At 35.1% G+C, this 14,298-nt stretch overlaps 1 protein-coding gene across 3 annotated transcripts; it reads left to right on the top strand.

Annotated features, from left to right (window-relative positions):
- Positions 1-5,160: 5,160 nt before the first annotated feature.
- c16h1orf43 (chromosome 16 C1orf43 homolog) lies at positions 5,161-11,493 on the top strand. 3 transcript variants are annotated; one of them, XM_051132343.1, is made up of 7 exons: positions 5,161-5,403; positions 5,723-5,824; positions 8,333-8,441; positions 8,529-8,582; positions 10,301-10,471; positions 10,555-10,613; positions 10,695-10,783. In XM_051132343.1, the coding sequence occupies exons 1-6, from the start codon at positions 5,341-5,343 to the stop codon at positions 10,563-10,565; spliced, it is 510 nt and encodes a 169-aa protein (XP_050988300.1). In that variant the 5' UTR covers positions 5,161-5,340; the 3' UTR covers positions 10,566-10,613; positions 10,695-10,783. The 3 variants fall into 3 exon arrangements, with proteins under 3 accessions (XP_050988300.1, XP_050988299.1, XP_050988298.1); XM_051132342.1 differs by having other exon boundaries at positions 5,162-5,403; positions 8,333-8,432; positions 10,301-10,467; positions 10,695-11,493; XM_051132341.1 differs by having other exon boundaries at positions 5,164-5,403; positions 10,301-10,467; positions 10,695-11,493.
- The last annotated feature ends 2,805 nt before the right edge of the window (positions 11,494-14,298 follow it).

Genomic DNA, 14,298 nt, shown 5'->3' with positions numbered 1-14,298 from the left:
CCATAAAAGACGGGATGGAATGATAAAGCAAACAAAATGAGCCACATTGTTGAGCTGCTTGTGGATAATTAGATGTTTTAGCATCTTCTGTCGTTTGATGACCTGTTTAGCCAAAACAGCTCGAGAAATCGCTCACAGTGGAGGAATTTAACCTCTTACCTGCTGAATAGCTTTGCATCTTCCCTGCAGCTTTAGAAGTTAACGCGTTATCATAAATTAACACTGCACTGATTGTCATACAAATCTGACAAATGCAGGATGCAAATGGTTACTGTGGTTTGTTTTTAACACGTTGGACTGACTGTCACTTCTCGTCTGTTTTTTCACTTCTCTACTAGAGTTTGTACTATACAGAGCTTTAATTTCTAGTTTATTCCATCGTTCTTTAACAGGGCCTGAGAAAAAGTCACGACTGTTGCGGTATGTTGTTTCTGGGAAACAATTTCATTCCTTGTTGTCATTTTATGCATCTGCCACCCACCTCTGTTCCTTCTGAAAGAATCAGTGTCATTGTTCAATGTGCTGATCTGATAAAGGTCAGATGTCCACTATGTCAGATGCTCTCAGACAGCTCACTTCATTTCCACAGAAACAAGTCTGGAATGTTGAAAAAGCACGTATATAATGTTTGGATACATTGACAGTACATGTGCGTGTGGCTTGTGAGCTCCTAGAGAGCTATAATCTAACACAGAGGAAAAGATGACAAGAAAGCATTGTGGTTTGGAACAACGACAGACACAGTGGTATTGGTGAAAATTTATATACCCTATTCTGTATGAGTAACTCCCTTAAAATAGGATGCTGGAATGTAAAAGGCATCGTCATGCGGTCAAAAGGATAAAAGTCTTTTTTTTAAAAAAAAGAAACATTTATCTAATAAAGACTTTTTCTGACTGTTGCAACTTTTTTATATATGCAAATCTTTTATATATATATATGCAAATCTTACATTAGGTTCAAATGCTCACTGATGCTCCAGAAGGAAAAACAATGCATTGAGAACCAAGGGTGTGAACTATTGAACAGAATGAAGGTGTACATTTTTCTTACTTTGCTTAAATATCATATTTTTGCCCTTCAGAAGCTACAGAAGATATTTCCCAGAAGAAAAAAAATATAAGTTACATTTACCCTGATATTCAAATTCAAAAAGTTTTCACCCCCCCAGCTCTTAATGCATTGTGTTTCCTTCTGGAGCATCAGTGAGTGTTTCAACTTTATGTAATAGTTGCATACGAGTCCCTCAGATACAGTGGGTACGGAAAGTATTCAGACCCCCTTAAATTTTTCACTCTTTGTTATATTGCAGCCATTTGCTAAAATCATTTAAGTTCATTTTTTTTCCTCATTAATGTACACACAGCACCCCATATTGACATTTTTGCAGATTTATTAAAAAAGAAAAACTGAAATATCACATGGTCCTAAGTATTCAGACCCTTTGCTCAGTATTTAGTAGAAGCACCCTTTTGATCTAATACAGCCATGAGTCTTTTTGGGAAAGATGCAACAAGTTTTTCACACCTGGATTTGGGGATCCTCTGCCATTCCTCCTTGCAGATCCTCTCCAGTTCTGTCAGGTTGGATGGTAAACGTTGGTGGACAGCCATTTTTAGGTCTCTCCAGAGATGCTCAATTGGGTTAAAGTCAGGGCTCTGGCTGGGCCATTCAAGAACAGTCACAGAGTTGTTGTGAAGCCACTCCTTCGTTATTTTAGCTGTGTGCTTAGGGTCATTGTCTTGTTGGAAGGTAAACCTTCGGCCCAGTCTGAGGTCCTGAGCACTCTGGAGAAGGTTTTCGTCCAGGATATCCCTGTACTGGGCCGCATTCATCTTTCCCTCGATTGCAACCAGTCGTCCTGTCCCTGCAGCTGAAAAACACCCCCACAGCATGATGCTGCCACCACCATGCTTCACTGTTGGGACTGTATTGGACACGTGATGAGCAGTGCCTGGTTTTCTCCACACATACCGCTTAGAATTAAGGTCAAAAAGTTCTATCTTGGTCTCATCAGACCAGAGAATCTTATTTCTCACCATCTTGGAGTCCTTCAGGTGTTTTTTAGCAAACTCCATGCGGGCTTTCATGTGTCTTGCACTGAGGAGAGGCTTCCGTCGGGCCACTCTGCCATAAAGCCCCGACTGGTGGAGGGCTGCAGTGATGGTTGACTTTCTACAACTTTCTACAACTACAACTCTCACCAAGGCTCTTCTCCCCTGATAGCTCAGTTTGGCTTTAGCTCCAGAAAGGGTTCTGGTCGTCCCAAACGTCTTCCATTTAAGGATTATGGAGGCCACTGTGCTCTTAGGAACCTTAAGTGCAGCAGAATTTTTTTTTAACCTTGGCCAGATCTGTGCCTTGCCACAATTCTGTCTCTGAGCTCTTCAGGCAGTTCCTTTGACCTCATGATTCTCATTTGCTCTGACATGCACTGTGAGCTGTAAGGTCTTATATAGACAGGTGTGTGGCTTTCCTAATCAAGTCCATTCAGTATAATCAAACACAGCTGGACTCAAATGAAGGTGTAGAATCATCTCAAGGATGATCAGAAGAAATGGACAGCACCTGAGTTAAATATATGAGTGTCACAGCAAAGGGTCTGAATACTTAGGACCATGTGATATTTCAGTTTTTCTTTTTTAATAAATCTGCAAAAATGTCAACAATTCTGTGTTTTTCTGTCAATATGGGGTGCTGTGTGTACATTAATGAGGAAAAAAAATGAACTTAAATGATTTTAGCAAATGGCTGCAATATAACAAAGAGAGAAAAATTTAAGGGGGTCTGAATACTTTCCGTACCCACTGTAGATCTCAAAATTATACAGTCATTGTTGGAAAGGGTTAAAATACACAAAAATGCTGAAAAAAACAAAGAATTTGTGGAACCTGGAGGATTTTTCAGAACAACTATCAATAAAAAGGAAAAAAAAAAAAAAACAGCTGTGGATCATTCAGGTAACAACACAGTATTAAGAATCAAGGGGATGTAAACTTTGAACAGGGTAATTTTTATAAATTCAACTATTATTTTCTCTTACGGACTGTATGTAAACATCTTTGATGTTTTGAAAATCTTATTCAGGCCAGTAATAAATAAAAAAAACAACATGCATTTTGTATGATGCCCTTTTATTTTGATAAAATAGCTAACTTTTTTGATGATTCTGTATGGTGTATGTAACCTTTTGACCTCAACTTTGCAGGAAGGTCTCTTGAAGTATCTTGCAGACGTTGCCACAGTTCTTCTGGATTTAGTCTGTCTCGGTTTGTTCTGTTTCTTCATGTCATTCCAGACAGACTGGATCATGATGAGATCTCTGTGTGGAACACTGGCTGTGGTGCAAACAAAAATCTCACTGGATTATTTCAATTAATAGCAAAATGAATGTTTGGAAATGTAAACTAATATTTACTACTGACACACTACAGCAAAATATAGAAATAACTGACTTAAAACATTTTAAGCTAGTGAAAATACCAGTGTTCTAATAATCAGGGTTGCCAACTCTCATGCATTTGGCGTGAGACACACGCTTTCAGGCTCTGTGTCACGCTCTCTGCTTGCGATTTTTAAAAAGTTTCAGCTTTCAAATGCTGTAAGTTTTAATACTAAATTGTTTTGGCGCACTTAATGGGGCGTAAATCGTAAAATGTAGCACTTCTGTTAATGCCAGAGCCAGAGCTGCAACAAGCTTTGATATCGCCGGCATCGCCGCCACGCGGTCACGTGATTCACGGAGCTCTACAAACATATGTTTATGTAGGATAGCGACGACAGCTTCACTATACAGGGGTTTGCAGTGATTTTGGTAAACATTACAGCATATTATGCATTGATTTTTACGCCGATAACATTTACAGTATAATTTTATTCTGGAGAGTGATGGAGAGGCAACCCTTCCCTGGTGAAAAAAACAGCATATGCTGGTAGGTATGTTTTGATGCTGGGATGCTGGTTAGGTAGGTTTTGATGCTGGTTCATGCTGGTCCTTGACCAGCAAAATGACCAGCTTAAACCAGCATCAAAACCTACCTAACCAGCTGGTTTTTTCACCAGGGTTACAAAACTGAACATGGCTTTACTACATATAAAACAAACAAACAAACAAAAAAAACATGGTCCCTATAGTTAAACCACGGTAATCACAAATTAACCATGGTCTTGCTACACTAACCATAGTTTAACCGTGGTATTTGTAGTAAAACTATATACACTTTTACTATAATAAAACCATAGTTAATTTTCATAAGGGTTAATATGATTTTCTTGTATTTAACCCTCAGGTATTGCTTACTTATAATGTGACCATACAGCTTAACTATTTTTTTTTTAGCTAAATGTTCTATATTTTAGTTCAATAATTTGTAATATTTTAAGGAGATCATTTAGTACTATATATATATATATATATATAATTTTATATTACTTACATTACAATTAGTGTAGCATTTAAGGTTAAATAGAAAAAAGAGTTTTAAATTCCAATGCAAATAGGCAAATTATTTAATTTTCATTTGTAATGCCATGGTTTACTCACTAGGTACCTGCATGGCTCTTTACTAAATATACATGCATCTAGAATATTGCAGGTCATACCTGTTTACTTTTTTAAAAGTTTTTCATTTGAATAAATATTTGGAAATGATTAAACACTATATTTTAATATTTATATTTAGATTTTAAATGTGAAATTAAAAAAAGTTACTTTCATCCTTTTTTTAATGATACTCCTATAAGTACACACAATGAATGCAAGCAAATACTAAATTTAAAAAGTTTAAAATGGTGCTAAAAAAGAAATTCAGCTGCATTTTTATCCTTTTATATGTACAGTATATACATATAAATACATATCGAGATCACCACCTCCAACCCAATCTCCCACTCCAAAACAAACAAACAAAATCTCACTCCAAGCTGAACTTAAACCCTGTAATAATTTTGGCCACCGCTGTATTTAAACCAGCAATGGTGGCAAATTTGATCGTGCATTATTTTGACATATTTGTTGTGCTAACCTGAATATGACCTGTGCATCGCTGAAAGTCCATTGGCCATTATTAACCCTTAACTGTTGTAGCGTTAAACCGCCACACAATTCTAAAGACGAACGTTTTGTTGCGTTATTTACGCCAAACCACAAGGTGGTGTCACAGGCGAGTAGACGGAAGTTTGTAGTGCGAAACATGCGACGAAGAGACCACCGGAGATGTCAACAAAAACTCTCCTGAAAATGTTGCTGTCAACTCAAATAATATCGAGCTAAACTCGTACCATTGACCACTAAAATCGACCGATATTTTCCCTTCATGACCATTTAACTCAAGTCTCAAAATGGCAGAGGGAAACACTCTTTCCGGTGTAAATGTTGTGCTTGTTATGGCCTACGGAAGCTTGGTAAGTACCAAACAGCATAGTATTTGTATAATACGTTCATTATTGAACATGTATACTTAAATGCGTAGTTGAATAATAGTAACAACAGCAATAAAGCTGGAGCAATCCTGCTCAGTTTGTCTCAAAACCTAGTGACTGCCCATCCTGAAAGCGTATTATGGCTCCTATTAAGTTATGCCTAAAAAACACGGTCTATAGAGACAACTCCCTACTTTTGGTGCCTCTGTCTGCTGTGAATACGAGCTAAAATGAAGCAAGCCTTGTCAGAATTGTATTTGAGTGTGTAATGTGAGAAATGACCTCGTCTGTCATTCTGCAGGTGTTTGTGCTGCTGTTCATCTTTGTGAAAAGACAGATTATGCGCTTCGCTATGAAATCTCGCAGAGGACCGCACGTCCCGCTGGGTCACAACGCACCAAAGGTATCAACAGATTTTGCTAAATGTAAAATATCGTGTCTGTTTAGAGAACATTTTTTAATTTTATGTATGAGAACATACATGGCACAGTCCTAGGGATGCGTTTCACAAAGTATCGTTAGTTAGGTATGTCGCAAGTTCCGTTGAACTCTTTTGGTAACGACGGAAATTACGACAATAATTGTCGCACCCCTTGTTTATTGTAGTAACAACGTCAAGATATTTGTAGTTATTTTTGAAACCTGTTATATTATGCTTGGTATAAAATTATATATGGTAAATAAACTTTTCCATGTCTTCTGTTTTTATTTCCTACTTAATTTATTTAGGCATACAATCATTTTTAATCTTCAGACTTTGTATAGAGTCTCATATATTCATCTAACTCAGTGGTTCTCAACCTTTTTTGGGCCAGCGCCCCCCTACCCATTATCCAGGTCCCTCACCGCCCCCCATCAAATAAATCGTCGTCAAATTGTCCTCACTGAGTATTAAAGTTGATTATTTTTATTTTGTGTTTATAATGAGGACTGTTATTATATTTACAGTAATTCAAATGTTTGGGGCCATTATGATTTTTAGGAAATTACTTTATTTCAAGGATGCATTGAATTGATTAAAAAAGACAGTGAAGTACTTTTTATGGTAAATTATTTTAAAATAAGTGTAATAACATTAATATTTAAACAGAGTTTTTAAGCATGTTGGTGGTTCTCATTGCTACAGCTTCAGTGTTGTTGAGATACGGATATATCTTGTTGCCCGAAATTTAAAAAGACTAAATAAAAATGACAGTGGACATTGTTATTTTGGTGAGTAAATAGCACATTTACTCATGCAAATGGAAGAAATGTAAACCCTACTTTACTATATTTCATAGATTTTGTGAGAATATTTCAAAGTTTACTTAAAAAACTAAGTACAACTCTAATTCTAGAAAAGTTGGGACATCTTGTAAAATGATAAAATCTGTGATTTGTTCATTCTTTTATTTAATTGACAAAAATACAAAGAAAAGATTTCCAAAGATTTCACTGACCAACTTAAATGTATTTTGTAAATATAAGCATATTTATTTATAAAATATTTATTTATTTATTTGAAGTATGCATCCCACTCCAAAAAAGTTGGGACAGAGGCAAAATAAAAGTGAAAAGGTTATAGAATAACCAAATAAACTGCTTTGAAACACAGCAAGCAGGTGAATTGGTAACAGGTGAGGGTATCCTGTTTGGCTATAAATGGAGCTTCTCAATCTTCACAAGCAAAGCTGGATCATGGCTCAAAATTTGTTTATATTAACAAAATAAAACTAAAGTTGTCCAGTGAAAACATTGGATTTTTTAAGTCAATTATATAAAGGCTAAAGAGAACAGATTACATATTCTTAATTTTATGGCATTTCACAAAATGCCCCAACTTTTAATTGGGGTTGTAGAAACATATGCTCCTAATTTTCAAAATAGTGACTATTTTAACGCTGTCCTGATTTTTATATTTGTTATAGTCAATTCAATTTCAAATCTTGCTTTTTCAGTGTGTTGTGTCAGCTATAATAATAATAAGAAATGTTTCTTAAACAACAATCAGCATAATTTCTGAAAGATCATGTGTTGAGCTGTAGTAATATACTGTATCTTAGCATGAGAAGAAAACACATTTTAAAATATATTTCTTGTAGTTTTTAAAAACAAACAAATGCAAACTTTATGAACCCATTAACAAATCATACTGACCTTTTTTAATGGTAGTGTATATTATAGGCTATATTTTAAAGCATGTATCTTAACCCCCAAAACAACTCATACTTAATTTTATTATTTTTTTAATGTCATTAAATGGCACATGACATTCATCACATTTTTGATTTATCATTTGAAGTATCATTATCATTAGAAATAAAAAAAGGAGCAAAAAAAAAACACATGGATATAAATTAGGCTATAATTGTGAGCTTTGAATAAACTTTAGAAATACTGCTTTCAAACCACCTGCAGCCAATCAGCAAACAAAAAGCTTTAATATTAATTTTTCTAAACAAGAAAAAACCTATCTTGCTTTATCATATTTAAATGCTTGCTATTGGTTTGACGCAGCAGCTGCGCTACAGAAAGTCAAGCAAACACTGAAGTACTGAAGTCGTTGCTAAGGAAATGACAGACAAATGCTACCGACAAGTTGAAAAATAGGTATAGAAAGTGCGTTTTGATGTATCCAGTAAAGACAGCGTTAGGATGTGGCAGACCATTTTCTTTTGCAAGTTTCAGCTCATGCGTCTTTGGTGTAAACTCGTCTTGACCAAACGCCCCCCCTTTCAAAAATACTGCTTCCAGCGCCCCCCGATGCTGTCCGAACGCCCCCTGGGGGGGCGGTACTGCCCCCGTTGAGAAACACTAATCTAACTGGACTCTCTTTCATTTATATGTTATTCTTCTGTTTGTACTTTTATGATGCTTTTTTGTTGCACACTAGTTTTTGTAATGCACTGAAGCAAGGCTGACTCTTTCACAGGAGATGAGAGAGGAGATTGATTCCCGTTTGTCGAAAGTGAACGACATTCGTTATGAGCCACATCTGCTTTCTAAAGATGATGATCGACTGAGGCATCAAGGTCAGAATGGTGAGAGACGCAAAGAAGCCCCTAGCGGTTCTGTTTATAACGCTATTGCAGATGTGAACACTTATGCCCAGGTTTGTGTTTGTGCAGGTTGTTATAATTATCTCTTCAGAATGCAAGCGTTAGATGCCATCAGAGACTCTGGTAAGACAGACTTCAGTCATATTAATGCTGTCAAGTCTTAAGATTTATGAAATGCTGTGTATCAAAAACTAAACATTTTTGGGGGGATCTTTTTTTATTTAGTTTCATTTAGTTTTAGAGTTGTTAAAATGGATTTTAGTTTAGTTATGTTCATTTTTATTTTAGTTTTAGTTTTATTTGTTTGCTTGTTTATTTATTTAGATTTATAATACTGCCATACATTTCACTCGATTAAATTTTTTGTGTTTTGTTTTATGTTTATGAAAGAAGTCTTTTATACCAAGGCTGCATTTATTGAATTAAAAATACAGTAAAAACAGTAACATTTTGAAATATTGTAACAGTTTAAAATAACTTTTTATAATATAATTTTATAATTATATATTTTTTTAATTTTTTAGCAGTCATTACTCCAGTCTTCAGTGTCACATGATCGCTTAATTTTTTCATATTATCATTGCTGAAAACAGTTTTATTTTTGTCAAAAGTTTCGGATCAGTAAGATTTTTAGTGTTTTTAAAGAAGTGTTTTCTGCTAATCAAGGCTGTTGATGTGATTAAAAATAGAGAAAACATTAATATTATAAAATATTATTGCAATTTAAAATAGTGGTTTTCTATTTTAATATACTTTAAAGTAGAATTTTTTTCCTGTGATGCAAAGCTTAATTTTCAGCATCATTACTCCAGTCTTCAGTGTCACACGATCCTTCAGAAATCAATGTAATATGCTGATTTTTTTTATCAATGTTAAAAACAGTCGTGCTGCTTAACATTTATTTTGTAACCTGTGATACATTTTTGTTTTTTTCTGAATTCTTTGAATAATAAAAAGCATAAAGCATTTTATATTTTTATATTTATATTATATTTAACATTTTTAACATTTAATATTTTGTAACAGTATACAAAGTTTGGTGTCAGTGTGTGTGTGTGTATATATATATATATATATATATATATATATATATAAAATATTATTATTTTTTTTTTTTTTTAAGAAATTAATGCTTTTATTCAGCAAGGATGTTAAATTGATAAAAAGTGATAGTAAAGACTTATATTGTTAGAAAAGATTTATATTTTGAATAAATACTGTTAATTTTAACTTTTTATTAATCAAAGAATCCTGAAAAAATTCTGACAGTTTCCAAAAAATAAAAAATATTGCTTAATATTTTTTTTATTTTTTTGTTTCCAACACTGATAATAAATCAGCATATTAGAATGATTTCTGAAGGATCATGTGACACTGAAGACTGGAGTAATGGCTAATGAAAATTCAGCTTTGCATCACAGAAATAAATCATATTTTAAAGTATATTAAAATAGAAAACTGTTATTTTAAATTGCAATAATATTTCATAATATTACTTTATGTATTTTTTGATCAAATAAATGGAACTTTGATGAGCATAAGAGTCCTTTAAAAAAACATTAACAATCTTACTGATCCCAAACTTTTGCATTGTATTTTTTTTAAAGTGCAGCATTTATTTAAAACAGATTTTTTGTGACATTATAAGTGTCTTTACTATCACTTTTTAATGCAATTTAAGTCATCCTTGCTGAATAAAATGGTTATTTTTTTTAAGAAAAAATATCCCAAAACATTTGAATAGTAGTGTAGATTTATAATAATTTAGTTAAACCTTTATAATAAACTTAAAGAAAACTGTATGCCTGATCTGATGTGATCTGGTTTTGTCCCACCTGTAGATATTCCATTTCATGAGCTGTGTCGCAGTGCCAGTGCTCTGACCGGTCGCCGCTACAGGAAGTGGCTGCAGGACCTACGAAACTCTCACTCTCTGTTCAAATCAAGTCACAGTGCGCTAATAGATCGCTTAATGGAGGGCTACGACAACGCCCGCCATGGGACAGGGGTGGGTAAGAAAGTGTGATAAATGCTAATGTACACCAGGGGGCGCCAAATGACAATACATAAAAGGCTTGTGTTTTCTTTCTTGTAGGTGTTTGGTGAGGCAGAGTTTGTGAAGTATAAGGAAGATCTGGCTGAACTGGCTACTGTGTAAGTGCTGGTGTCCAACTCTTGCTGTTTATCTCTCAAATTATCACTCTGCTAACTCCATTCTTCCTTGTTTCTCCACAGTGTGAAGACCCACTCCAGCACCACCAGTCTAAACCAGCAGCACCAGTCAGCAGCTAAAGATCTGACCGGCTCCCCCGGCCCATCGTCTGCCTCTACCATACAGGTTACGTACCTGCCATCCACCAGTCAGCGCAGCAAGAGACCCAAACACTTCCTGGAGCTCAAAAACTTTAAAGACAACTATAATACGCTGGAGAGCACACTTTAGAGAATGAAACCCTTTTGAGGAACTGTATAAATATAACTTAGAAACTGTGAAACAGAAACTCACTGGAAAGCCTATACTGGAAAATCTTTTATGTGGAACTGAAAACAGTGAGAGATTCCTTAATATGGCCTCAAATCAAATGCGAATGTGAAAATGACTTAACATATGACAAAATCTGGGATAAACTTGCATCTGCTTTGAGAGCAATGTGTTATGCTTGTAATGTTTTCTTCTAAAGGAGCTGACAGGAAAAGCATTGTCTTCTAATGTTAAAAGTCACTGTTTACCAGCTTTTATTTGCGAGAATGGCCTTTTAATGTGAACAGGTAGTGTAAAGTTGATTTCTTTATTGCCCAAAGAGCACTAACAAAGCACCCTTTAGCTGAGATGATGTAATTTTTACTGGAATTACTTTTCTGGCAGAAACACGTGGATTTAAAAACAGTGGGCATTAAAGAGACAGTTTACCCAAAATGTATTTACCCTCCACTTGTTTCAAACCTATATGAGTTTCTTTCTTCTGTTGTGCACAAAAGAAGAGATTTTGAAGAATGTTGGCAAAATCAGTGACTACTGTCAGCTGTTTGGTTTGCCAGCATTTTTTAAAAAAGCTTGAAAGAAACTCTTAGAGGTTTGGAACAACTTAAGGGTAAAAAAAATGATAGAATTTGCATTCTTGGGTAAACTAGCCCTTTACACAGTTTTATACTTAGACTGCATTACCTTGAGGAAATTGGGAGATAACAATATTAACTTCTGTGCTATTGATTATTTCTTTTTAAGTGCAATTTTAAATGAATTTGTGTAAATGTATGTTTTAGAAGAACATGTGTAGTGGTTTGGGTCATGAAATGATATAATGGTGTCATGTTAATGTGGCTTAAAGAGCTACAAGAGACTGTTTGTATTGACTTTCACTGTATTCTTAAGTCTCATCAGACTTAATAAACTGTCTGCGTCATCTGTACCTGCATGGGTCTGTCACAACACGTCACTGGTTCGGTATGTAATCTAGGGCTGCCCGATCCTGCTCTGTTCTTGGAGATCTACCTACCTGTTTGGTTGCTTTCATTTCGAACCTTGCTCCAGCACGCTTGTCTGGAATTTTCAAGTGCTTCTGAGGACAATTAACTGGCGTGTTAGATAAGGGTTGGAGCTGAACTTACCTGGAAGGAAGTTTTCCAGGAACAGGACTGGGCACCCCTGATGTCATCTATTCATTATTTTTAGCTTTTTAAATCATTTGTTTTTATAATTACATTTAATAATAGGCTTCCTTGTCATTTAAGACAGCTGTTTCAGACCTTATTAGTATTATTTAAATAATTAATGCATTTAATTACAAAATTAAGTGATTAAGCTTTTGTTTTTTGAAGGAATGATTTTATCTTAAGCTCACTAAGGCTGCATTGATTAAAAACAGTAAATTTGTGAAATATTCCAATTTAAAATGACTGTTTTCTATTGTAATATCCACCTTTTTCTTTAATGCGAAAGTAAGCCTGTGGGTGAGACAATTACGGTTCAAGAGAAGAATAACAACGTGCAGTAAACTTTAAACAAACCAGTGTGCTCATTATTAAAATAATATATTAAAACAATATAGTAAGACACATCAATTTGCAATATCAAGCGGCAAAACGAGCTATTTTGTACAGCTAAAATATCTAGATGCACGGAAGCACTAGAGCCGGGTTAGAACTGAATGCAACCGAACGGATAGGTAGGAAAAGGTGAATATTTCAACATTAAACTGACGCTTTATATTTGAGTTCGCGCCATAGACTGTAAAAAATATGGACGTAGTGTCCGTGACGTCACCCGTAGGTTTCTGAAGAGCATTTTTGAAGCTCTTAGTGGGCGGGAGTCGGCTGTCGCCATCTTGGAATCGCGTCACTGCACGTCACTCCCGGATAATCGAAAATGGGCAAAAAGGCGGGACGTGGGTGGAGCTGGTTGCTGAAACCACGCCCACCTAGCGCGACGGTGGTGACAGCAGCGGCAATCCACCTGTCACTCAAGTGGCCACGCCAATTATGCAGAATTTATATAATTTAATCTTAAATTCTGCATAACTGGATGTTTTTAAGTAAACACTGACAAAAACTATATACGTTTTTCAGCTGGACCATATGACGATATATAACATTGATATAAGTGATCACCAAGGTTTAGACCAACCAATTTTGTATTTACAAAATTTGTTCACAGGCAAATATGCTTTATTTATTTTCCCCGGCGTCAAAATCAGACACACAATGTTAGAAAACATGATTTCTGGCTGCATTAATATCCATTGACCACTGGATATTTGTTTAGTTGTTTGGAACATTATGTCAAGTTCAGCAACCTTTAGTTTAAAGTAATTATCGTCTGTTTTACTCGCGTTTTCGCATCTTCCCTATTAAATCCATTCACGCTGAAGGCTCTTTTGCCACTGAGGGGGTGTGTCCCGGCGGGAAAGTGGCGTCAATGCATACCCTCTATAGTCGGGCATTTTAACATGGTGAGTCTATGGGACTGACTGTTATACAGCTGAGGGAGACCAGGCTGAAATATAGCTCTTAAAGCTTTTTGGGGAGAGGTACATGTGTTTTGGCGGGGTTCCCCTGGTAAAATGAGTATTCCAGGGGATAAATATTACCTTTTGGGGGTTGCTTCAAACCACAACAACATTGTTAAAGTAGCCCAATTCCGCGGGAAAACTGTGGACTTGGCAACACTGTGTAGAGTAGTAATTCACCATGAAGTTTACACTGGTGATGTACCTGAGAGAAAATGAATTTCACAGTAAGTGATCTAATTTTCAGCAGTAAGATATGTTTTAAAGCTTGTTGTTGTGTAGAACATAACAGTTATGAGAATAATAAGGCCTGTAGATAGGGAATATGTGTTGTTTAGGATATATTTAAATATAAGTGTATTTTCAGAATAACATTTTTTCAGGCTTAATAACTGTACTGTAGTTATGCTGTTCTGAGCATCAAATAACTAGGTGGTTGAATAAAATATACTTAAAATAGACTTTATATTTAAAAAATTACCTCAAGTTAGCATCGGTAGCTAACCAGTTAGCATCAGCTAACAATATTTTTCAAACAGGCTATTATAATTTTGTAATTCATCATGACTGATAATATACTTTTAACTGCCTGTACTCTGATTTTGCTGTAAATGTGTAAGACAAATTGCTTTGTCTGACTGGGGGGCATTTTACCCCACCCTTGGAGCATTTTACCCCAAAACGCCACCTTGGTAACTTAATTCTTATTTAAAATCTTATAAAATCTCTGGACATTTTTCATACTTGGTTTAAAATTAAAAATGTTATTGTATATAAACTATAACAACTATTCTGGACACAACTTATGTTTCCCAGAAAAAAAATAACATAAA

Source organism: Labeo rohita, chromosome 16 (genome assembly GCF_022985175.1).
Source record: "Labeo rohita strain BAU-BD-2019 chromosome 16, IGBB_LRoh.1.0, whole genome shotgun sequence".
NCBI classification, from domain to species: domain Eukaryota; kingdom Metazoa; phylum Chordata; class Actinopteri; order Cypriniformes; family Cyprinidae; genus Labeo; species Labeo rohita.
The sequence above is the reverse complement of the archived record's forward strand: the minus strand, read 5'-3'. Positions and strand labels throughout refer to the sequence as shown.

Bases quoted from the DNA above. Each gene is read 5' to 3' on its own strand.
- c16h1orf43 (XM_051132341.1), top strand. From the start codon at position 5,341: ATGGCAGAGGGAAACACTCTTTCCGGTGTAAATGTTGTGCTTGTTATG. The intron at 5,825-8,332 runs GTATCAACAGAT...ACTCTTTCACAG, and splicing joins TGGGTCACAACGCACCAAAG to GAGATGAGAGAGGAGATTGA. The intron at 10,614-10,694 runs GTAAGTGCTGGT...GTTTCTCCACAG, and splicing joins CTGGCTGAACTGGCTACTGT to TGTGAAGACCCACTCCAGCA.